Below are 26,648 nucleotides of genomic sequence, written 5' to 3'. Positions count from 1 at the left end.
TAGAAGAGGAGAATACGATTTTGTTGTGCATGTGAAATCAAATTTGCAGTTCATACTTCAGAGCCAGCCGGATATCATTCTACGGATTGAGACTTGAATATGCCCTTGAGGGTAGCTCGAATTACATAGCTTGTAAGGACAAGATGGAGGCAGTTTTGGAAGATAACAGCTTGAAGGAATTCATAGATCATGATATCCCGAAGCCTCCAACATCTGATGCTAAAGATCTGGCAGAGTGGAGAAAGTGTGTGGAAAAGGCAAGAAGGATTATCTTAAAAGGAGTTCGAGTTCATATTGTCTCGAATCTCCACTGTAAGGAAACTCCATTTGCAATGTGGAAGGCATTGACGAACCTGTTTCAAAACAAAAGTGACCATATGAAGCTAGCACTAAAGGACAATCTTAGAAAGATCAAGATGGAGAATGGCGATACAATACCGAAATACTTGACCAAGCTGACCCAACGTCGGGAGGAGATTGGAAGTGTTGGTGTTACTGTTGCAGAAGATGATCTGTGTGAGCCTAGCACTTCTAGGACTTCCCAAGAGTTGGCATAGCTACCAGGACTTAGTTAATGGGAGAGAGAAGCTACCAGAGTGGGAGCGATTTTGGTCCGACTTGGTACAAGAAGAGATTCGGCAGAACACCAGAGATGAGACCTCATCCAAAGAAGTGGAATAGGACTTTGCATTAGTTAGCAAAGAAAAGAAATCCAAGGGAAAGAAGTCCCAAGGCGAGGAGGGTGGAAAGAAGAAGGACTTGTTGAAAATCAAGTGTTTTCACTGTCAGGAGTTTCGGAACTATGCCACAAAATACCCACAGAAGAAAGCAAGCAAGAAGGATCCTGCAATTGCTATAATAGGTGAAGCTCTAGCTTCACAATTCGAACTTGATTTCACTCTTATTTCATGCATGGCAAGAACGGTAATAGGAATCATGTGGTATCTCGACAGCGATGCCTTGTTCCATATGATGTGGAATAGAGATCTCTTCAGTGACTTGGAGGAGAAATACCTCAAGCAGAAAATAGAGTTTGGAGATGATGGGAGGTATAGCGTGACCGACATCAGTATGGTTAATTTTCAGGCATTATGGATCCCCTCTCAGACTCACAGACGTGATTTATGTTCCAGGACTAAAGAAGAATCTTGTTTCCATCACAATATTGGAAAATCGTGGCTACGATGTGATTTTTAGTGAAGGAAAGGTTTTCCTTAGACACATCGCCACGGGACAGGTGAAACAGATTAGTGTGAGAGTCAAGAACCTGTATGAAATTGAGGTACAAGATGCATGCAAATCCTTCAGGAGAAAGGCAGAGACTATAGATTTGGTGGTTGAGAGGGAGCATAAATTACCTCTCAACATGAAGCCTCAGAAGCAGCCTCAGCAAGTTATGGAGCAGTCACAATTGGAGAAGCAGAGAGGAGACCAAGTGGAGACATCCACTCAAGTAGAGACCTCCAATATGGGAGAATTTTAAGCCAAGTGGGTAGAGGGAGCACATGCAGCCATACCTCCAAGTGAGAGGTGGGATGATGTGAAGCAATAGTCCCAAGAATTTAGAAATTGGGCAGGATCCATTGAGGTGTTTTTTGTCTCATGGATCATTACCTTGCTACAGGGGCCCACAATATTCAGTAGCAGGAGGATCAGTGTCAATCATATACTGAGGAGTGTAGAGCAGTTTTGACGGTAGAGCAGGAGGCTCAGTAGAAGAGTCAACAACAACAAAGTTTTCCCAATAGACAGTTGCAGACACAGTTGATTAAATTTATATTGTTTGAAATTTTTTTTGTTGCAGATGTTGCAGTAACAACAACAACAGTGACAAGAGTTTCATGTAGAACATTCCAAAGGTACCGGATCGGTATAGATTTGGATTCCTTTCTTGTTGAGAGGGAGTGTTGAAAATTGCAACAAGAAATGTTAAAAATAGCAACAAGAAAATCCTAATTTAATTTGCCCTTGAGTTAAATTGTAATTCTATTCTCATAGCAACCTATAACGGTTAACTAAGTTAAGTTGACTTAGTTGCCTTGGTAAATTCAATTTGGGAGTCTATCTAGAGTCATGTAGAGTGATCCCTAAATTTTAGGGGCCCATGTTGAGTTCTTATTGAGTTGTAATTAGTTAATTTAGTTTAACTGAGTTAAATTCAGTTAAACTAGTTCTAACCGATGGAAGAACTAGTGAGTGGTCAAGTGAATTAAATTGGATTTAATTCACTTGTAATGATCAATCAGATAACTGATAATTCACTCATAAATAATTCATGCATATCATTTCTGAGAAAGACCCAGTTGAGATTAGAGTTCAAGGACAGTGTACTCTCAGTTGTAAAATCATCTAAATTAAACTGATGATGCATGCAATCAAAGGCCTATGGATGGATTACGGAGTTATGAGTGAGGAATTTCCCAATTAAATATGGGCTAATTCCCAAGGGAAAAACACAAAGGAAGTAGGAGCTTGGCAGGCAGTTATGAGTGAGTTACAAGAAAATAAATTAGGAATAAAATTGTAACTATTCTCATAGCAACTTTTAACAGTTAATTAAGTTAAGTTCACTTAGTTGGCTCAAATTCAAGTTGGGAGTCTATCTAGAGTCATGTAGAGTGATCCATAAATTTTAGGGGGGTGAGTTGAGTTCTTTTGAGTTGTAATTGTTTAATTCAGTTTAACTGAGTTAAATTCAATTAAACTAGTTCTAACTGATGGAGGAACTAGTGAGTGGTCAGATGAATTAAATTGGATTTAATTCACATGTATTGATCAATCAGATAACTGATAATTCACTCATAAATAACTCATGCATGTCAGTTCTAAGAAAGACCCAGTTGATATTAGAGTTTAGGGGCAGTGTACTATCAGTTGCAAAATCATCTAAATTAAACTGATGGTGAATGCAGTCAGAGTAAGGCCTATGGATGGATTGTGGAATTATGAGTGAGGAATTTCCCAATTAAATATGGGCTAATTCCCAAGGGAACAACGCAAAGGAAGTAGGAGCTTGGCAGGTAGTAGATTTGGCTAAGTATTGGCTTGAGCTGATTTGTGAAGCAATGAGATAGATTGTACTTGTGCAGAGATTGTTTGGATTGAACAAGAATTGTATTTTCTTCTCAGATCTTCTGGTTAATGCAATATACATATAGCAGGGTTTTTTCACTGAGGCTTTCCCCAAAAAATTATTGTGTTATGTGTGATTTAAATTCTTCCTTTTCTGCTTCATGAATTCATTGATCAATTTTTGTTTTCGCTGATGAGTAGGGTAGATTCAAGTCAATTGTTTTAGCATATCACAATCTGCACAGTTTGAATCTACAATAAAATTCTACATGGTATCGGATCTGAAATCACTATAGAAGGGGAGAAAATAAGTTTTTCGTGCAGGTGAAATCGAATTTGTAGTTCATACTTCAGAGCCAACAGAATGTAGTTTTACGGATTGAGACTTGAGTATGCCCTTGAGGGTAGCTCAAACTACATAGCTTGGAAGGACAAGAGGCAGTGTTGGAAGACAACGGGCTGAAGGAATTCATAGATCATGATATCCTGAAGCCTCCAACACCTGATTCTAAATGTCTTGCAGAGTGGAGAAAGTGTGTGTCAAAGGCAAGAGGGATTATCCTAGAAGGAGTTTGAGATCATATTGTCTCGAATCTCCACGGTAAGGAAAATCCGTTTTCAATGTGGAGGGAATTGACATACCTGTTTCAAAACAGCAGTGATCACAGGAAGCTTGGACTGAAGAACAAGCTCAGAAATATCAAGATGGAGAAGGGCAATACAATACCGAAGTACTTGACCACCAAGTTCACCCAATGTCGGGATGAGCTTCGAAGTGTCGATGTTACTGTTGCGGAAGATGATCTAGTGATCCTAGCACTTCTAGGGCTTCCCAAGAGCTGGCACAGCTACCAGGACTCAGTTAATGGGAGGGAGAAGCTACTAGAGTGGGAGCGATTGTGGTCTGACTTGGTATAAGAAGAGATTCGACGAAACACCAGAGATGAGACTTCATCCAAAGAAGTGGAAGAGGACTTTTCATTAGTCAAAAAGGAAAAGAACCCCAAGGGAAATAAGTTCCAAGGCGAGGAGGGCCACAAGAATAAGGACTTGTCGAACATCAAGTGTTTTCACTGTCATGATTTCGAGCACTATGCCATGAAATGCCCATAGAAGAAAGTGAGCAAGAAGGAGTATGCAATTGCAGCAACATGTGAAGCTCTAGCATCACAATTCTAACTTGATTTCACTCTCATTTCATGCATGGGAATCACTGTAATGAGAAGCATGTGGTATTTGGATAGCGATGCCTCATTCCATATGATGGGGAATAGAGATCTCTTCAGTGACTTGGAGGAGAAAGACCTCAAGCAGAACATAGAGTTTAGAGATGATGAGAGGTATAACGTGATTGGCATCGGTATTGTTACTTTTTAGAGGGATTCTGGCTCCCCTCTCAGACTCACAGATGTGATGTATGTTCCAAGACTAAATAATAACCTTGTTTTTGTCGCGATATTGGAAGACCGTGGCTATGATGTGATTTTTAGCAAAGGAAAGGTTTTCCGTAGACACATCGCCACGGGACAAGTGAAATAGATCTGTGTGATTTTCAAGAACCTATACGCAATTGAGTCACAAGATGCATGCAAAGCCTTGAGGAGCAAGGCAGAGACTAGATATTTGGTGGTTGAGAGGGAGCATAGATTACCTCTCAACATGTAGTCTCAGAAGCAGCCTCAGCAAGTTGTGGAGCAGCCACAATTGGAGAATCAAAGAGGAGACCGAGTGGGGACATCCACTCAAGTAGAGACCTCCAATAGGGAGGAATTTTGAGCCAAGTGGGCAGAGGGAACATATGAAGCCATACCTCCAAGTGAGAGGTGGGGCGATATGAAGAAATATTCCCAAGAATTCAGAAATTGGGCAGGATCCATTGAGGTGTTTTTGGTCTCATGGATCATTTCCTTGCTATGGGGGCCCACAGTATTTAGTAGCAAGAGGATCAATGTTAGTCAGATATTGAGGAGTGCAGAGTAGTGTTGATAGAAGAGCAAGAGGCTTAGTATCAGAGTCAGCAGTAGCACAGTTTTCCCAATAGATAGTTCTAAACATAGTTGATTCAATTTATTTTGTTTGGATGTTTTTTGGTTGCGGATGTTACAGTAGCAACAGCAACAGTGACAAGAGTTGCATGCAGAACATTCCAAAGGTACCGAATCGGGATAGAGTTGAATTCCTTTCTTGTTGAGAGGGAATGTTGAAAATTGCAACAAGAAATGTTAAAAATAACAACAAGAAAACCCTAAATTAATTTGTCCTTGAATTAAATTAGGAACAAAATTGTAATTATATTATCATAACAACTTTTAACAGTTAACTAAGTTAAGTTCACTTAGTTGGCCCAAATTTGAGTTGGGAGTCTATCTAGATTCATGTAGAGTAATCCCTAAATTTTAGGGGGGTCGAGTTAGGTTCTTATTGAGTTGTAATTGTTTAATTTAGTTTAACTGAGTTAAATTCAATTAAACTAGTTCTAACCGATGGAGGAACTAGTGAGTGGTCAAGTGAATTAAATTGGATTTAATTCACATGTATTGATCAATCAGATAATTGATAATTCACTCGTAAATAACTCATGCATGTCAGTTCTGAGAAAGACCCGGTTGAGATTAGAGTTCAGGGACAGTGTACTATCAGTTGCAAAATCATCTAAATTAAACCGATGGTGCATGCAACTAGAGTGAGGCCTATGGATGGATTGCATAGATATGAGTGAGGAAGTTCTCAATTAAATATGGGCTAATTCCCAAGGGAACAACACAAAGCAAGTAGGATCTTGGCAGGCAGTATATTTGGGTAAGTATTGGCTTGAGCTGATTTGTGCAGTAGTGAGATAGATTGTGCTTGTGCAGAGATTGTTCAAATTGAACAAGAATTGTATTTTCTTCTCAGATCTTCTGGTTAATGTAATATACAGATAGCAGGGGTTAATGCAATATACAGATTGTGTTATGTGTGATTGAAATTCTTCCTTTTCTGCTTCGTGATTTCATCGATCAATTTTTTTTTTCCACTGATGAGTAGAGTAGATTCAAGTCAATTGTTTTAGCATATCACAATCTGCGGTTTGAATCTACAATAAAATTCTACATGGAATTTTCATTATAACTTTTCTTCTGTGAGGTTTCATAGGTTGAAACTTAGACCAAGTGAGGGTAAATATTATTGAATATTTGGTTCAATTTTTAGATCTTGTTTAACTATACTTTATTAAATATGATCTGAGGAAGTTGGGCATGAATGGTTTTTCAAATAAGTCATATTGGCATTTTCATTATAAATCTTCTTTTGAGATATTTCATAGGTTGAAAATTTGACCATAATGAGGGGAAATCCCACTAAACGTATTATTCTATATTAAATCTTAGTTTGTTATAACTTGGAGATATATTCTGTGTTGGAAATAATACTGAGAGGGGGGGGGTGAATCAGTATTATCACATCAATAAAACGTTTTTATTTCCATATTCAGATTCATATATGCTGCTTCCACAACTTCTTATGATTCAGTTAGTTGATCCTTAATGAGTGCATTAGAACATTATCAAATATATTAACAGTAAACAGGTGCAGTAAAATAGAACAGATCATCACACATAAGCCACACACATGAACACCAAGATATAAGGTGGAAACCCAATGTGGGAGAAAACCACCTGCTGCAAGTCATCTCAATCTTTTTCTTAATAAGAAAATCCTTTTACAATATTTCTGTACTGGTGCAGTCTTATACCAGTACGCAGGCTTCTACCTGCAGAGAGCTACAACCCTCTCTCGTTCTCCAGTCTTTCCTGGAAGGGAGCTACAACCCCCATAGTTCTTGTACTAGCCAATCCATTTACTAGTACGCAGGCTGCTACCTGCTACAATGCTCCAAAGTTTTCAACTGCTACTAGAAGGGAGCTGCCACCCCCTTAGCTCTTGTACTAGCTAAGATACTAGTACGTAGGCGCCGGCCTACAATCTTCTCTCCTCCAGGTACCACGTTTCATACATTTTCATACTGGATACTCTTGAAGCACAACACATAATCTGAAAGGCCACGTTTCATCCAATTTTCATACTGGACCCATTAATATCATTGAAGCACATAATCAATCAATCTTCTGAATCACCCAAACACTAGATCAATACATATACAAGGATAATATATGTGTTAGCACCCAGATCTAGTCCATCAGATCACATAAATATGAGCCATTATGATCCTGATCCAATATTAGTTCTCATCCATCAATACTGAAGCTAAACACAATCAACCAAACAGGATATGCAGAATACTGACACCTTTAAACTGTCATCAGAACCCATCAACAACCAGAACCACCTGTGACTTCAAATATCATAGCTCAAATTGTATACGCTACTACAATGAACCAAACCTGCATACATACGCGCTTACACCAAAGCCAACCCGCGTACAGATCTATAAATATTCAAACATGACTTGCAGCGATTTCAAACTCAAGTTATACCCAGTTCAGATCATTACAAGCATCAGTATACAGATCTAGAATAAGCATAATCAAATATATAGAGATAGTTCATTTCAAACCATTTGATCTCGATCTATCCTTAGATCTTGTTTTCCATCAACCGGTGAGATCCCTCTTTAGCTCAGATCCAGATCTGCACCATAACCCAATCACAGTATTCCAGATCTAGCACTTTATCAGATATTCAATAATTCAGATGATGCTTTGCCAAATGATCTCCTTCCTCTTTTATAGCCTTAGTCCTTTCTCAATACCACGGTCCAAAACCATAGGATCAAAAAATTGTTGGACTAATACCATGAACCAACCATGAAAGTGTGTGAGATCAACACTTTTGGATGCAATACCACGGACCAAAACCATAGGATCAAAAACTGTCGGACTAATACCATGAACCAACCATGAAAGTGCGTGAACTTTTCTCTTGCATGAAGGGAACTTTTCTTTGCATGAAAGTGCGTAAACTTTTCTCTACATGAAATAAACTTTTTTCTGCATAAAAGTGCGTGAACATTTCTCTACATGAAATAAACTCTTCTCTGCATAAAAGTGCGTGAACTTTTCTCTACATGAAATAAACTTTTCTCTGCATAAAAGTGCGTGAACTTTTCTCTACATGAAATAAACTTTTCTCTGCATAAAAGTGCGTGAACTTTTCTCTACATGGAATAAACTTTTCTCTGCATAAAATTGCGTGAACTTTTCTCTACATGGAATAAACTTTTCTCTGCATAAAAGTGTGTGAACTTTTCTCTACATGGAATAAACTTTTCTCTGCATAAAAGTGCGTGAATTTTTCTCTACATGAAGGAAACTTTGTTGCACTATAGTTTATCAAATAAATTTGCTGCACTATAATTTATCATTTGTGTGATTTTCCATCAAGGACAACACTTGTCTCATAATGCCAACAATCTCCCCCTTTGGACTTGTCATACTGAAAATTGTCATCTGATATCTCTTCCGTAGATTCATCTAGATATATATAAGTGAGTTGATCTTCTATGAGTTGTTTGCCATCAAGTACAACACATGCATCATAATGCCAACAATCTCCCCCTTTGGACTTGATGGCAACAATACCAAATCACTCTCCCCCTTTGACATCAAGGGCAAAGGGTGAACCAAGATATTCTCTTTCCTAGAAAGGCATTCCGCTGTTCATACTCCCCCTGAGTACCTGTTGAAATCTCTGAATGAGCTCCCCCTTTGTATATGCCATGGTGCACCAATCTGTCCATGCTTTTTCTGAGAACATGCTGAAATCTCTGCTCTGCTGAAATATGCTTGTTCATGCTCCCCCTGACTGTTAAGCAAGGTCTGCAAAAAGATGTTCTACAAGAAGTACATGACTCTATACATCATAAATGACCTTCCTATCACCAAAGACTCATACATACATCTATCTCCCATCACAATGGTGATATACCAAAAGTTTACAGATAACATAAGAGAATAACATCATTCATCCCAGGCATAGTGGGGAAACCAACATAGGCCGTTACATGACCTGAAGAGATCTCATCAAATGACTACAAAAGATAGAGACACACTATTACATCATGAGTCTTGATATGACCTTTACATCGAATGATATACATGACATTTATAACAGAGACCAAACACCTAAATAAGATCATGATAAACATCAACAACAACACTGTATGATCTGCTCCATAGCATCTATCAACAGCAACTAGACCAGCAACTTGTATTAGTGCATGAATCATCAAGGTATGTCCGTATCAACTCATCCTTTTGAACAGAATTCTGTATATACAGAATCATTCACATTCTATCATATGTGAGAAACACCATAGCCATCCAGATCTGCATGAACCAAGTATCATCAATTGGGAATATCTGCATCAATCAACATATGTACGAAACAACCTATCATCATATAGGTAAGAACTCATCATCATCATGTCTCCAACAATGCAACTTTGAATAATCATCCATGTATCCAACCAACAATCCTCATCCATATATGTGCCAAGAACAATAGGAATCCTGCATCATAACTGTAATATATGATCTTTATGCATATGACGACAACAGCATATGAGTGACTCATCATCAAGTAAAGAAGATGTGAATTCAAGCTATGTACTTCTCCTTATCCTTATGAAGATCACCATGTAAGCACCATTAGAGAATCAACCACAAATCTGATCTAAATATCAACTATGTAACCCCAAGAATCATCTGAACAACTCATAACCATATCATAGCAAGATGAATCATTTATCCATATAAACATCATCACCAAGGACTATTAACCATAATGCCAACAATGCATTAAAAGCATATGCTCCCCCTAAACCTGTGCCATCTTGGTTACTATTAGATCTGATCATGCATATCAACAAGAAGTATCAAGACATCATCATTATCAAGTTAGAAACAAAACACTTCTAACCATCAAGTCATTTCCACACATTATCAGCAAATTGTAACCATTATCAAACAACGCAAATAATAAATTGAATCATAACTGATCCTTTTCCTGAACTTGTCCCTACTGCCTTTCCTCAAACAATCACATACGCGATTATGCCATAACCAACTCGCGTATATATGCAACTTCCCTTTATCAAGCTTGCGTAGGAGATTGAAGTTTTACACTTCCGGCTCCCTCTGTTATGTCTGTATAATGTGTTGTGCCGCCACTTTCTGACTGAACTTCCTTTTTCTTCCATATCTTCAAGTGTGATGATGTTTTCTCCTTTTGGTGTGATGTCCGTGCTTTGTTCCTGCATTCCTTTGCTATATGTCCAAGCTTGTTACATGCATAACATCTTACATGTTTCATATTCCTTTTGTAGAAATCAGCAGCTTTGTGACCAAACATATTGCAAGCAAAGCAATATCCATTAAAGTACCTTGACTGAGATGATCTGTTTGTTTGATGATCTTGAACCCTTCTTCTTCTACATCTGGCTGCAACATGTCCAAGGTTATGACATACATAACATTCAACATTATTCATAGGAGGAGTAAAAGAATTTCTTTGAAGAATTTCTTTCCTTGGTTGATGATGAGATTGACCTTTCATCTCTCTTATCTCCTTGTTGATCATTTTAGATTTCTCTTTAGAGTTCCTTGCCTCACCTTGTGAACTAGATTCACCTTCAACAGATTCATGAAAGCCAAGACCAGTTTTGATAGCAGGAGATCTTTGACTATTAAGAATATCATCCAAGACTTTAGTACTATCTTGAAAATGTAAGAGCTTATCCTTTTCTTCTAATTTACTTTTCAAGATATTTACCTCAACCTGAAGTTGTTCTTCTTTTTCTAGATATTGCTTCTTCATGTCTTCTTCAGCTTTCCTTTCTTCTTCCAACTGATGCTTTAGCTTGAGAATCTCCTTTTCTTGTTCTTCATTCAGATCCTGTTGCATTTGACGAATTCTGAAGGCACATTATAGCTGAGATTTTAAGTTGATAACTTCGTTTCCCTGTTTTTCAATATCTTGGACTAGATCTTTATTCTGCTTCTTTGATTCTTGAAGATCTTCCTTTAGAGAGCGGGTCGTGGCTTCAAGACTTTCATAGTAACTGGATCTATCTCTGAGTTTCTTGATGGTTGTGTTCTTTTCATTGACTTCATTTCTTAGAGATGTTGCTTCAACCTGCAACTTTTGATATTTCTCCTTGAATAACTCTCGTTGAGCCTTTTGTCTAGTAACAACTTCTTTGAGGGCACCACTCTTTATGTTCAGAAGTATTTCTTGTTCACTAATTTTGTTTGTCAGCCTGTTAAATTCTGCTTCTATTTGATATCCTTCTTCCTCACCCATAAGAGCACATTCAATTGTTTCGTTATCACTTCCATCTTTTCCAAATGGATAGATAGCTGGAACATCAGAGGATAGCAAATTCATACCTGATAGTTCATCTTCATTCTGAAATGATTTCGAATCTGAATCTGAATCTGAAGAGCTTCTTATGCCTAATCCCCAATCGATTCTCCCACTGTCATAGTTCTTCTGAGATGTCTTCTTCTTCTTATGATCTTTCTTCTTAAGCTTCTTTCCCATTGTTCCACGGATCTCCTTCAAGCGATCAAGCTTCTACCAAAGGACCTGCTCTGATACCAATTGTTGGAAATAATACTGAGAGGGGGGGGGGTGAATCAATATTATCACATCAATAAAACTTTTTTATTTCCATATTCAGATTCATATATGCTACTTCCACAACTTCTTATGATTCAGTTAGTTGATCCTTAATGAGTGGATTAGAACATTATCAACCATATTAACAGTAAACAGGTGCAGTAAAATAGAACAGATCATCACACATAAGCCACACACATGAACACCAAGATATAAGGTGGAAACCCAATGTGGGAAAAAACCACCTGCTGCAAGTCATCTCAATCTTTTTCTTAATAAGAAAATCCTTTTACAATATTTCTGTACTGGTGCAGTCTTATACCAATACGCAGGCTTCTACCTGCAGAGAGCTACAACCCTCTCTCGTTCTCCAGTCTTTCCTGGAAGGGAGCTACAACCCCCATAGTTCTTGTACTAGCCGATCCATTTACTAGTACGCAGGCTGCTACCTGCTACAATGCTCCAAAGTTTTCAACTGCTACTGGAAGGGAGCTGCCACCCCCTTAGCTCTTGTACTAGCTAAGATACTAGTACGTAGGTGCCGGCCTACAATCTTCTCTCCTCCAGGTACCACGTTTCATACATTTTCATACTGGATACTCCTGAAGCACAACACATAATCTGAAAGGCCACGTTTCATCTAATTTTCATACTGGACCCATTAATATCATTGAAGCACATAATCAATCAATCTTCTGAATCACCCAAACACTAGATCAATACATATACAAGGATAATATATGTGTTAGCACCCAGATCTAGTCCATCAGATCACATAAATATGAGCCATTATGATCCTGATCCAATATTAGTTCTCATCCATCAATACTGAAGCTAAACACAATCAACCAAACAGGATATGCAGAATACTGACACCTTTAAACTGTCATCAGAACCCATCAACAACCAGAACCACCTGTGACTTCAAATATCATAGCTCAAATTGTATATGCTACTACAATGAACCAAACCTGCATACATACGCGCTTACACCAAAGCCAACCCGCGTACAGATCTATAAATATTCAAACATGACTTGCAGCGATTTCAAACTCAAGTTATACCCAGTTCAGATCATTACAAGCGTCAGTATACAGATCTAGAATAAGCATAATCAAATATATAGAAATAGTTCATTTCAAACCATTTGATCCCGATCTATCCTTAGATCTTGTTTTCCATCAACCGGTGAGATCCCTCTTTAGCTCAGATCCAGATATGCACCATAACCCAATCACAGTATTCCAGATCTAGCACTTTACCAGATATTCAATAATTCAGATGATGCTTTGCCAAATGATCTCCTACCTCTTTTATAGCCTTAGTCCTTTCTCAATACCACGGTCCAAAACCATAGGATCAAAAAACTGTTGGACTAATACCATGAACCAACCATGAAAGTGCGTGAGATCAACACTTTTGGATGCAATACCACGGACCAAAACCATAGGATCAAAAACTGTCGGACTAATACCATGAACCAACCATGAAAGTGCGTGAACTTTTCTCTTGCATGAAGGGAACTTTTCTCTGCATGAAAGTGCGTAAACTTTTCTCTACATGAAATAAATTTTTTTCTGCATAAAAGTGCGTGAACATTTCTCTACATGAAATAAACTCTTCTCTGCATAAAAGTGCGTGAACTTTTCTCTACATGGAATAAACTTTTCTCTGCATAAAAGTGTGTGAACTTTTCTCTACATGGAATAAACTTTTCTCTGCATAAAAGTGTGTGAACTTTTCTCTACATGGAATAAACTTTTCTCTGCATAAAAGTGCGTGAACTTTTCTCTACATGGAATAAACTTTTTCTCTGCATAAAAGTGCGTGAACTTTTCTCTACATGGAATAAACTTTTCTCTGCATAAAAGTGCGTGAACATTTTTCTACATGAAGGAAACTTTGTTGCACTATAATTTATCAAATAAATTTGTTGCACTATAATTTATCATTTGTGTGATTTGCCATCAAGGACAACACTTGTCTCATAATGCCAACAATCTCCCCCTTTGGACTTGTCATACTGAGAATTGTCATCTGATATCTCTTCCGTAGATTCATCTAGATATATATAAGTGAGTTGATCTTCTATGAGTTGTTTGCCATCAAGTACAACACATGCATCATAATGCCAACATTCTGAGGAAGAAGGTTATCTAGAATGCTCATGAAATTAGGCTTCAAATAGGTCAACATGATTTTCGCTACAACTTTATTTCTTTGATGTTTCATTCCCTAAAACTTGGAGGAAAAAGAGAAGATATCTCAAGGTACTTGTTGTAGAAGCTTCAAATCTTAGTTCTTTATAATTTCGTAGATATTCCTTAAGGAAGTTGGGTCTCCTAAATGCTCTTGAAATCAGAACTAATTGTTGTGTTAGGCACAAAAGAAACCAAAAAAAAAAGTGATACTCCATATCCTTAATCGGGTTTTCAAAGATTAGGTTTGAGAAAAATGTGATGCCCTACATCCCTATTGAAGGATTAGGAGGTTGGGTGTGTGACAAAGTGGTGTATATATATATGACCCACATTGAATTTTTTTTGTTAATATATTTTTAAATGTCACATGTCAAGTTTAGATTAGATTCCTCATAATTTTTTTCTTGTTTTATATATAAAGTTTATTTAAATTTGTTAATTGAGTTTACTTTAGATAGTTGGGCAGAATCATTGTAATCCTCTCCACCCAAGTTAAAATCTTGTAAATTGACATGTGTAAGCTCTAGAATAGGGTAATTATGTAGTTCTCTTAAGTGAGTATATAGTGTGGGTTGGCTAGGTACTAGCAACTTAAGTGGATATATATTGTGGAGGCTAGTAAAAGAATTACACATCTTCCTCGTCTTAATATATAGAAGTGCCTACCAATAAAATATATATAATTTATGGCTAACATTTTGTTATTTTTTCTTTGAGGGGTTGGTGATGGTGACAAGTGCGAGTGGAGTCGTATTAGACCTAGGAGAAACAATCAAGTGAACCTATGTTGGGAGGCTTGGAAGCCTCTCAAACAACCTGGAAAAACCCTACACCCTCCTTCAAGGGGCCTAGATTGCATCCTCTCTACAAATCCCCAAGCCAATCATAGTGGGATACCCTTTAATTTTAATCCAACACATGGTCCTTGAAACTAATCGAGTCGACTACAAGGTAACATCAATTGTCACCAACAATTAACAAGTGTTGCAAATCATATCAAAGATCATGTTTTTCCACACTTGTCGAGAAACTAACAAAAAATGACAAATCTTTGAGCTAATATAGCCATTAGAGAAAAACAAGGACTTATTACTCTCGATGGTAAGCATAGATATCAATGAATCCCCTAAGTATGAATGGCTTTTTCAACAACATCACCTCATAATTTAAGAACCACGTGGCTCCCATGCAACATCATGAATGATGTTTCAATTTCTCAAGAGTGATGCAACAACCTCACACCTTCGACCTCACACCAATCTAGGTTTCTACTTATGAATTCAACCACCCCAGCTCATATGATGTAGGTGCGACAAATATTTTGGGGTCGTAAGATAGTAAAACCCTCATGCAAAGAATTAGCTCATCTAATTTGTGTTTAGAACCTATTAGGTTTTGCAAGGCTTTGGATGAAGGAAAGGCCTAATCCTTGGTGATTTGTCTACTCCACCTTTGGTCTCAGGTTCCCTTCCCTCACATTTTGCATGTTGTGTTCTTTCCTCCTGCTTTCCTCATTTTTGTGTGCAAGTTTCTCGATGGTGGCTCATTAGCTTGGTGGTTATCACAGTGGTGGCTCGTTAGCTTGGTGGCTCTCACGGTGGTGGCTTTCATGCTACTGGCTCATCGGTGACTCATAATGGTGGCTCATCAACTTAGAGGCTTTAATGGAGATGGCTCAATGACTTGGTGTCTTCGATGGTTCATTGATGGTTCTCCCCTATTTGACCACAAATTGGTTCATTATTCCTCGAGGTGTTGGAAATAATACTGAGAGGGGGGGTGAATCAGTATTATCATATCAATAAAACTTTTCAAATACTCTGAAACATATACGCGACTTCAGTTAAGTGAACCAGCGTGTACACGCTACTGTGTCTAAGGAAACCAGCGTATAACCAGAAAACTTATGATTCAGTTAGTTTATCTTCAGTAAATGCATCAGGACATTATTAACCATATTAAAAGTAAACAGATACAGTATAACAGATTATCACACAAAAGCCACACACATGAACACCATGATATAAGGTGGAAACCCAATGTGGGTGAAAACCACTTGCTGCAAGTTGTCTCTATCTTTCTTTAATAAGAGCTTCAGTTTACAATCTTTTGTACTGGTGCAGCCTTATACCAGTATGCAGGCTACAACCTGCAGAGGGCTACAACCCTCTCTCGTTCTCCAAACTTCCTTGGAAGGGAGCTCCAACCCCCTTTGCTCTTGTACTAGCTAAGATACTAGTACGTAGGTGCAGGCCTACAATCTTCTTTCCTTCAGGTACCACTTTTCATACATTTTCAGACTGGATATTCCTGAAGCACAACATTACAATCTGAAGACCACAATTCATTCAACTTTCATAGCAGATTACAAAACAACCAATACTTGCATCAACAATCTCTGAATCACTGAACCACTGATACCCTGTCAAACCCAGTCACCAGAACACAGAGCAGACTACAGAACACTGCAATAACAGTCAGACCCAACTGCAAACCCAAAAATCAAGCTTCAAAAGATATACGCTACTTCAATGAGAGAAACCCGCGTATACACGCTCTTTTAACGAAGACAACCTGCGTACAGATCTAAAAATAAATTCTCTCAACTTGCAGCTGTACCAGACATTAGTTAGATCCAGAACATAACATTGCATCAGTATGCAGATCTAGAGATACGAATAATCACCCATATCATAATAGAGCATTTCAAACCATTAGATCCCGATCTGTCCTTAGATCTAGTCTTCCATCAACCGATGTGATCTCTCCTTAGCTTAGATCAAGCAACCCAGAACCTGCATACGAGATCTCTTTCTTTATCAGATATTCAAGACCTTTTCAGTGTTTTTGCCTAATGATCTTCTTCTCCTTATATAGCCTTAGGCCTTGCTCAATACCAAGGGCCAAAACCATAGAAATCCAATACCATCAGCTTCAAAACTAGAGATCAACACATCTGTCGAGATACTTTGGTCCAAAGACATAGGCTCAAGTACCGAGGACTAACTACCACGGACCAAAGGGAAGCTTCCCGACATATACGCCCTTTTAAGTTCATGCATCTGCGTGTATACGCGACTTCGTATGTAGCTCACCTGCGTATACGCGACTTAGAATGTAGATCACCAGCGTGTATACGCAACTTGGACATGATTAACCTGCGTATATGAGATTTCTCTTCATACTTGAAGTCTGAACTGAGATCTGTCATCAAGGAGAGTTGCCATCAAGGACAACACCTGAACCGTAGCGCCACACCTGTGCCAAAATGCCAACACGAGGGCCCTCTCCCTAGAAAATTCTAGATTCTTTAAACCAAGTGGGGACCTCTACCTCCCCCTAGTTTTTCTCAACATCCAATGTCTTGCCCCAACCCATCTTTTCTCTTAGCCTCCCTCATTCAAGGTACAGCCTTTCCTCGAGGGACATAACGAATATCATGGACAAACTACAAACCCTCATGCATAACTTAGATTCCAAAATTAAGGATATCTAAGCCTCTATTTTATCTCTCACAATAACTACAAGAACAAGGTTGCTCAACCTCATAAGAAATCAACATCATTATGGTTATTATGGTCAAAATCAAGTGGTAGGTCAACACATTGGGAACCCAATGTGCCATTCTCCACTCTGTCATCACCTCATTGTCTCAAAATTCTATAGTTGGCCCCTCAATTATCCAATCAATATTGGCCTCAAGAAAAGTAGAGGATCTAGAGCAACCCAACCTTCCAAACCTCAATGCTCCAACAAAGGACTTCTCTACATTGGAGCTTGTAGGGACAACGGTGAATCCCTGGTGTTCCTCCTAGCTAATGTGTTGTAAAGTTACATGGTTTCAAGGTTTTTTTGCAAAATATATACAATTAAGTTCTTTGTACTTATTTTAAAATCTATTAGTTGGCTTTTGCACCCTCAGTGAGCAATTTAGCTATGTATTGTCAATTGACTTCAGGATTCAATGTTTTGTAACATCTTTGTATTGTTGTTGATTTGAATCCAATCTCAAGTTCTTTTTTTATATAATATAAATATCTATTAGTTATTGTTAAAAAAAATGAAATTGTTTTATGTTATTCATATTTGTTTTAAATGCCACTTGTCAACTATATGTTAAGCACTAAAAGTATTACACATCTTTTGAATATTAACATGTTAAAAACATATATTGGTGGAATAAGACATCTTTTGTTTCCAATTACTCTATATCTATATAAAAAGTTAACATAAAATTATTTTACTTGAAATTGAAATATTTGATTAATGGTCAACATTGACATGTTTTTTTTTGTTATTAATATTTTTTTAGATACTACATCAACATATGTAGAGCAAGCAATGAAATACACCTCTTGTAAAATAAACAAGTCTTGATCAATTTTTTATATAGATAAATAGATTTTGAAATATTTTATTGAAAGTAGACATTCCAATATTTTATTTATGGTCAACAATGATATATTTCTCTGTTATATATATTTGTTTAAATACCACTTACCTAATGTTCGCTGACCCAACGTTCATATGCAGTTGTAAAAAGAGCATTCGATAACCTCTTTTACATAAAAAGATTGACAGATAAATAAATATTGAAATATGTTTAAGATAGATATTCAAATATTTTTAGTGAACACTAAAATATTTTTTTATTATTAATATTGTTTTAACTATACTTATCAAATTTATGTGAACAAAATGAAATTATCCACCTTTCTTATCTTAAATTTGAAAAATAAAATAATCATATTTCAAAATGATAAATAGAAAAATATAAATATAAATAAACCATATTTCAAACCTAATCAACTTATAATTTGCTTCCAATAAAATGACTTAACCATCTAAAATTAATGCTTATATTTGAACAGTTCCCATTTTCAAATCCTATCCTTACAAAACACAGTTTATCTTGGATATGGACCATCGATTTTCATACATGTATCAACTGTCTAAAATTAATGCTTCCCACTTTTTAAACAGATCCCCTTTTTCAAATCCTTGAAAAATGGTGTACCTTAGCCTACAAACCATAGACCAATTATTTTATATAAGTTTTGCCATTAATAAGCATACAAGCCTAACTTCAATGTAAAAGCATCAAGACTCCCAATATATTTGTGTGTTTGGTATACTTTAGAGCTTGGGCAAATTGGCTTATAGTCAGACAGAGGTTTACCATTAAGCCATATCAAATTTCTGTTATATTATATGGTATAAATTTTTTTTTACAAAGTATCTTAATTTTTTTATTCACTTAGTGTGTTGAAATTTTGATAAATTAAAGAAAAAAAACCAAAAATTTGTTAAATGATTGAAAGTTCTTTCCTAGTATGAAGGAGGGGGTGTTATGTCAGTGTATATACAACAAAACTACATAAAATAACTGCATATGATTTTGAATGAATTTCAAACATCTTATAACAGTTACGGATAGCAGTTCAATTTGAGAGAAGCCTCGAATGGCTTATACCATCATTAAGATTTAAGATTCTGCCCTTTGCATGCATGGTGGTATCGAATAACACTGGAATTTGAAAGATGCCTTGAAACGTTAACTGACCGCTATACATGTAATTTGCATGCTTAAAATTTCTCTCCAGGAGATTTGACAACGCACGTAGCATTGATACAGCCTTGGTGCTATACAGCACAAATAATTTATGCACCAATAATTTATTTATATATATATATATATCCTTTCTGAATTTTCTAATATGGCACAGAATATAGAATTACAAATTTCAATTTCACAAACTTAAAAATCATTTCTTCGGCCAAGATAATACGAAATTTACACTGGCATAGTTTTAAGACGAAAGCACAGTAAAATTCAATAATCTTTGGGAGAAAGTTAAATTCAATAAAATCAAATGACAAAAACCTCTCTTGATAGCCCCTACTGGCAGGCACAGCTCTCCTTGCTCGGTACAATCAGTTTAAAAGGGTTCTAATTGAAGTTGTGGAAGTTTCATCTGTGTTAAGCCATTAAATCCTCCATAAGTCAACCCAAGCCATTAAATTCTCCATAAGTCAACCCAATTATTGCAATTTAACATAACAGCACTGGAATTACTTTTCAAAATCCTTTGAAGTATATGACCAAACAAGGCAAAAAAACATGTGACCCCGAATAGACAGCCATATTTTCCTGATATCCCATCTTTTGGATACCATGCATCTCGGTGCCCGTGATATTTTCCACACCCACTCCATGAGATCATTTGTCATCATGTTCTCATTTAATTATCTCTCGACAGCATCTGAATTGTGCTTGACATTGGGCCCAAGGCTAATTAAGAAAGATCCTGGGCACAATATGAACTCTCTCATCAATCCTCCTCTACTTCACCTTCTTCAGACTCTTCATCTTCTTTTTGTTTCCCTGGATTCATTCCACCAAAGAGCTCCTTTTGTGCTTTTGCCAAAAAAGCAGCTGCTTCCGCAGCAACAGACGGCCTTTCAGCTAAATCATGTTTTCGTTTCTTCATTTTACCACGATCTTCTCGTGACTTACGATTAGGTCCCATTCCTCTACTGATATCCCGCATATCACGCCTTTGCTCTGCAATGTAAGAAACACCACACGCATCAGAAAGGGAGATCTAGAGGATAATAAACATCAAGGTGCGTCTTATCCAGGCACCCAATAGAAAACTGAAGAAACCAACCTGTTGTAAGATCGGGTAATGAATGTTCAATAAAACGAGTTGCTGCTTGTGCATTTAAGGTTGTCGTAGGACGTGCTGCCAATACATAAACAAACAAAACTTAGTCATAAACAGGGAATGGGCCAGGGGTCTACTTTTGTTTGACATTTGCAGTGAACAGGAAATAAAAAAACTTGAGCTTGTCATAAAGTATGTTGATAATGTCCTCCAACACTTCTATCTCTTTTCTGACTCAATCATGTCTATATAGTCTATATATAGGAAACCCTAAACTCATTGCATGAATGTACACATCTGAGAAATATTTCCTGTTAAGACACTATGAACTGCACAATCTAGTTAAATTTGTAAGTGTAGTTAAATATCAAAATGCCATGCACTGGGAATGAATTTTTTCTGAAAAATAGAGGCAGCACTTGTGATTCATACATCCACATTCAGGTGCATGGCAAAGTCTATGAAGTTCAAATAGTCATGGTCTTTTTACACACTCATTAATGTGCAAACAAAAATAGAAATTAAGGGAACAATAGTTAAATAGCTTCTTTCTTTTAAAGAGATGTAGACCCAAACATAGTTGTTTCCCAATACAGTAAGTCAGTTTCGCACCTGTATTCCTGTCGATGTAATATTCTACCTTGTTGGTATACAGATCCAACCTCTCCTGCAAAAGAGTCATAACAAATATAAACCAATAAAAATAAAATATAACGAAGTTTTGGAACATGTAAACTTCATTTCCAATAAGCCACCACGGGAAAACTATTAAGCCTCAGGAACAATATTCCGACAAGAAAACATGGAGCAGAATCACAGAAACTACAAGTCCAATTAATTTCTCTTAGCAACAATAAAAGTCAAATTTTCCCCACCTATATGGAATGAGCTTCAGAGGGACGAGGCCAGGTGGAGGTACAGGGCACTTTTGGCTGAATAGCTAACACTCAAACCTGGCACCTGAGCCAAATAAAGTCTTCTCTTTGCAGTGCAGCCACTTGGGGCATGTTTCTCGAATCAGTTGCAAAAAAGAACAAGGCAAAGGAAATATATATTTATTATTTTCCATCTGCTCAGGATACGGAAGCCTATTAAACTGTAATAAGTGCAAAATTAATGTTTTCCTCAAAATGGTTTTCTGATCCAGGATTTATATTATTAGGCTTCCCCGACCATTAATTGAGAATGTTCATTATATGGAGTTCCATTTTTGCTGTGGTCTGCCCCAGCCCAACCTGTATTGCATGAGTTTCGAAGGGATGAACCCAGGTAGGTTCCTCCGCAATTTGGGTTGAATGTCTACCAAACAAATATGGCAACAATAAAAGTTAGAAAATGTCCTTTAACCTTCATTTTTATATTTTGAAGTTGGTGCACTGGTTCACTGGTGAGGCCAATCGATTGTCAAACCACCCACTAGGTTTCTATTCTCGATGGGGACTGTGAATCTGCCCAACCTGTCATGTGTTTCAAAGGGGTGAGGCCAGGTGGAGGCACTTGACAATTTTGGCTGAATAGCTGCCGCTCAAACCTGGAAACTGGGCTCGTTGTGGATTGTGAATCTGCCCAACCTGTATCCATGTGTTTCAAAGAGATGAGGCCAGGTGGAGGCACTTGACAATTTTGGCTGAATAGCTGCCACTCAAACCTGGAAACTGGGCCCAACGAAGTCTGCTCTTTGAAGTAGAGCCATTTGAAGTATACTTCTTGAAGCAATTCCGAAAAAAGGAAGACGGCAAACAAAGACATATTTTACATCAGCTCAGAACTCAGGATATTGAGGCCTATTCAACAATAACAACTGTCCAATGTTTTCTCAATATGGTTTCCTGATCCAAGATTCATAATATTGGGCTTCCCGGTTTATTAATTAAGTAATGTTCAAAACACGGAGTTCCATTCTTGCTGTGGTCTGCTCCACCTGTATTGCATGAGTTTCAAAGGGATGAACCCAGGTAGAAGTACTGGGTAATTTTGGCTTCCTGAAGCAATTCCGTAAAAAAGGAACAGGGCAAACAAAGACATTTTACATCAGCTCAGGAATCAGGATATTGGGGCCTATTGAACAGTAAAAACTGTCAAATGTTTTCTCAACATGGCTTCCTGATCCAGGATTTATAATATTGGGCTTCCCGGTTCATTAATTAAGGAATGTTCAGAACACGGAGTTCCGTTCTTGCTGTGGTCTGCCCCACTTGTATTGCATGAGTTTCAAAAGGGATGTACCCAGGTAGAAGTACTGGGCAATTTTGGCCGAATAGCTACCAAACAAACGTGGCAACAATAGAAGTTAGAAAAACTGTCCTTCAACCTTCCACCTTATATTTTGAAGATGGGGCATTGATTCACTAGTGAGGACAACCGATTGTCAAGCCATCAACCAGGGTTTCCATTCTCGTTGTGGATTGTAATTTTGCCCCACCCGTATGGCATGAGTTTCGAAGGGATTAGACCAGGTGGAGGTCCCGTGCAATTCTGGCTGAATAGCTACCGCTCAAACCTGGCACCTGAACCGAATGAAGTCTTTGCAGTATAGCCACTCGAGGCATGTTTCTTGAAGCAATTCTAGAAAAAAAGGAACAAGGGAAACAAAGACATATTTCCTATCTGCTTAGGATATGGAGGCCTATTGAACAGACAACTGTAAAAGAAAATATATCAATATGGTTTTCTGATCCAAGATTTATGTTATTAGGCTTCACATTCATTAATTAGGGATTTATATTATTAGGCTTCCCGGGTTCATTACTAATTTAGGAATGTTCAGTACATGGACTTCCATTCTGTAGTCTGCCCCACCTGCATTGCATATGGTTTTCTGATCCAAGATTTAAGTTATTAGACTTCCCATTCATTAATTAGGGATTTATATTATTAGGCTTCCCGGGTTCATTATTAATTTAGGAATGTTCAGTACATGGAGTTCCATTCTGTAGTCTGCCCCACCTGCATTGCATGAGGGGATTTATGTTATTAGGCTTCCCGGTTCATTATTAATTTAGGAATGTTCAGTACATGGAGTTCCATTCTGTGGTCTACCCCACCTGTATTGCATGAGTTTGAAAGGATAACCCGGGGTATAAGTCCTGGGCAATTTTGACCGAATAACTACCAAAGAAACGTGGAAACATTAAAAGTTCAAAAATTTGTCGTTTAGGCTTCATTTTTAATATTATATTCAGAAGATGGAGCGTTGATTCACTGATGAGGCCAACAGATTGTCAAGGTATCCAATGACGGTTCCATTGGTGAGGTAAGGCGAACCGAAGGTCAAGCCATTCAACAGAGTTCCAAAGGGATGAGAGGCCAGGTAAAGGTACTTGGCAATTTTGGCAAAATAGCTACCACTCAAACCTGGCACACCCAAACCAAAGGAGGTCTGCTCTTTGCAGTACAGCCAGTTGGGCATGTTTATTTAAACAATTCCCAAAAAGGGGAAAAAAGACGAAGAAAGACATATTTTCTATCTGCTCAGGTTATAGAGGCCGATTAAACAGTAACAGGGGTCAAATGCTAGTTCCCAAAATTATTCTCTAATACAGGATTTCTGCTATTACATTCCCCAGTTCTTCAAATGATGATTGTTTGGCGCATTGTTTATCATGGAATCACCATACGCTTTCCACTTACTTTAAAACTTATCATTAAAGAGACTAACCACTATAATCTATTAAGCAAAAGATACGCAAAACCTATTTATAAATTCAAAATAGTAAAGAACCACAAAATCTTACCAGCTCGGTCTTCACATCATGCTCGTCTGGAGAATCCCCGCTGCACCTTAACTGCACTGAGAAAACAACACACGAAATTCAATATCAGAAATGTGCTGGAGTGAAGATCAGTGGAAAACCCTGAAAACAAGTCTACGGTTTAGGGTTTTGGAGAAGCTTAGCCATTAACTATAAAAATGGTTTCGTTCACACCGTTCTACAACACCTGAATATATAACAAAACCGCTAAAATAGTGAAGCATTTAGAGACTACATACAAGTGAATAGTGTCGCTACTGCCTTCGCCAAAGTGAGAAACGTGTAAGCACGATCTAGAGGGGATAATTCAGCCAAGACATCGGGATCGCAGGCCGCCAACACTTCTCTGAGATTGGATTCGACTTCCTCACAATTCGTGTTAATAGCTTCAAGGGATTCAATGATATCTGCAGGGACTACGCTGCTGCCATCGTCCGTCATTCTCAAAAACCTTCAAACTGTTGTACCGACACAGAGCCCTGTCTGCAAAATTCTAGTACATACAATGGCCTTTTCGACAATTTAAAACCTTGACGTTTATTTCATTTTATACCTTGTTTACAAAATCGACCATTTAAAACCCTGACGTTTGATAAAGGTTTTTAGGCTTCAATTTCACATGAGGCGATGGAAATTATATAGAAATCAATGTTAAAATAGGATTAGATTGGAGAGGCGTTGAATATTGAGTAAAAATTATTACAAAAATTGTTTTTTTTAATATTGACCTTTATATAAGTGGGTTTATGAGATAAAAAATATAATAAGATATTGTAAGGTTTGGTGGAGATATGTAGATTGCATAAGGTTTAGTGGAGTTTAAACCTATTGTAAGAGAATTTTTATTAGCCACCATTTTTAAGAAAGTTTATTGGGGTATTCTTGAAAATTGATTAAATTTTAAATTTGGGTGGGAAGGATGCTAATTATTTTCGGCAACCATCTAAAATAAATTTAATTAGCATTTTAATTAAAATTATATTTAGTTAATTAGCATTTTAACTAAAATATTTATTTAATAATATTTATATGTATAATCTATTTTTTTATATTTACAAATAAAATAGTTGAATAAATTATGATAAGTATCTAGGTTGAGAGGAACTATATACTCCATCATGAGAAATGTCATATTAGTATTAAATAAATAATATTTACATTTAAAAAAAACACAAATACAAATAAATTTTGATTTATATTTTTGAATTACAACTAAAAGTTAAAAAAAACATGAGATTATTAATTTTATTAAATCACAATAATAATAATAATAAAGAATTTCTTTTTCCCAGATGCACATGTTAATTATGGCAGTTAAGTTGATTAACGGCATTCATGGCACCTCGTAGGAGCCATTTAATGCCTGCACTAGTCAAGGCAAAGCCATCACCCACTTAATCGTGGAGCCAGAGAACTTTCCTGTTATTCTACCCCTTATTCACTGTGCATGCCCTTTGCAAGCGGGAGAGCCGACTGAATGCACCAGCACTGGCCACAGATGTTGGCTTGTGAGCTGCATTGATTTGGGTAATGGCTTCCACCATTCCCATACCAACTTATGCAATTTGGCTCACAACCTCTAGCCCTCTGTAATTTCCTCGCTTAGCTCTCCTGTCAATTCCTCTTTTGTTCCTGCGGACTTTCTCCCTGTTCCCATAGCCACCATGGTCCGCCATCGTATGCGCAGTCGACGTGGTGGCACGCGCGGTAGAAGTTCTCATCCCCCTGCTTAGCCTAGCTCCGACTCTGCTTCCCCTGCCTCCTCTGCCGAAAATCCCCACCAGCACAGTTTTGAAGGCCGGTACCCAGATACAAGAAGTGGCAGAGGTAGAGCAGGCCTCCTTAGCTCAAGCCATGAAGCTATTGTTGTTCGCTCTACTACCTTTCCCTTGCCTCCGCACCCTGCTCCTCACACCACCCAGTTTCGGTTTCGCAGCTCTTTGAACTGCCTGGTTATAGTAGCTATAGTCTCAATCACCATTACAGAAGAGACTGAGCAGCATGCTCCCCTGGATAATTCTACGGAGGCGGCGAAAAGAGTTGGACCGAGCAGCAGGAATAGGGGCAACAATGACGAGCAAGAAGTTGATGAAGGTCGGAATAGAAGGCATGGTAAAGCCATTGCTGGCAGTCAGCATGTTGAGATGGGCATTCACAGTTACACGCAGGCCTCGGACAGCCGTTTGGGTGACACGTCAGGCCCACATGTTGAGGCTTGCTGCATGGAGGAAGGCCATCAGGCACTGGGACGTGGCAAGTCAGACAATCCGGATGACTGGGCGTGTCTAATTGTGGAGGAGCTCACTCCGGATGACTAAGCGTCGTGTGTTGTG

General features: G+C 37.8%; 1 protein-coding gene and 1 pseudogene across 1 annotated transcript; both read right to left on the bottom strand.

Moving 5' to 3' along the window:
- Nucleotides 1-19,543: 19,543 nt before the first annotated feature.
- Nucleotides 19,544-20,076, bottom strand: LOC149264560 (uncharacterized; annotated as a pseudogene).
- A 30-nt stretch (nucleotides 20,077-20,106) lies between these two features.
- LOC149264559 (uncharacterized) lies at nucleotides 20,107-24,879 on the bottom strand. The gene is made up of 5 exons (XM_089428325.1): nucleotides 24,555-24,879; nucleotides 24,298-24,353; nucleotides 21,176-21,230; nucleotides 20,567-20,641; nucleotides 20,107-20,460 (listed from the first exon to the last, which is right to left on the bottom strand). The coding sequence occupies exons 1-5, from the start codon at nucleotides 24,754-24,756 to the stop codon at nucleotides 20,228-20,230; spliced, it is 621 nt and encodes a 206-aa protein (XP_089284451.1). The 5' UTR covers nucleotides 24,757-24,879; the 3' UTR covers nucleotides 20,107-20,227.
- Nucleotides 24,880-26,648: the final 1,769 nt, after the last annotated feature.

The sequence above is a fragment of the Pinus tabuliformis genome, chromosome 6 (assembly GCF_031772625.1).
Source record: "Pinus tabuliformis cultivar Carrire ecotype Pingquan chromosome 6, CPIR1, whole genome shotgun sequence".
NCBI lineage: Eukaryota > Viridiplantae > Streptophyta > Pinopsida > Pinales > Pinaceae > Pinus > Pinus tabuliformis.
This window is presented reverse-complemented; position numbering and strand designations above follow the sequence as displayed.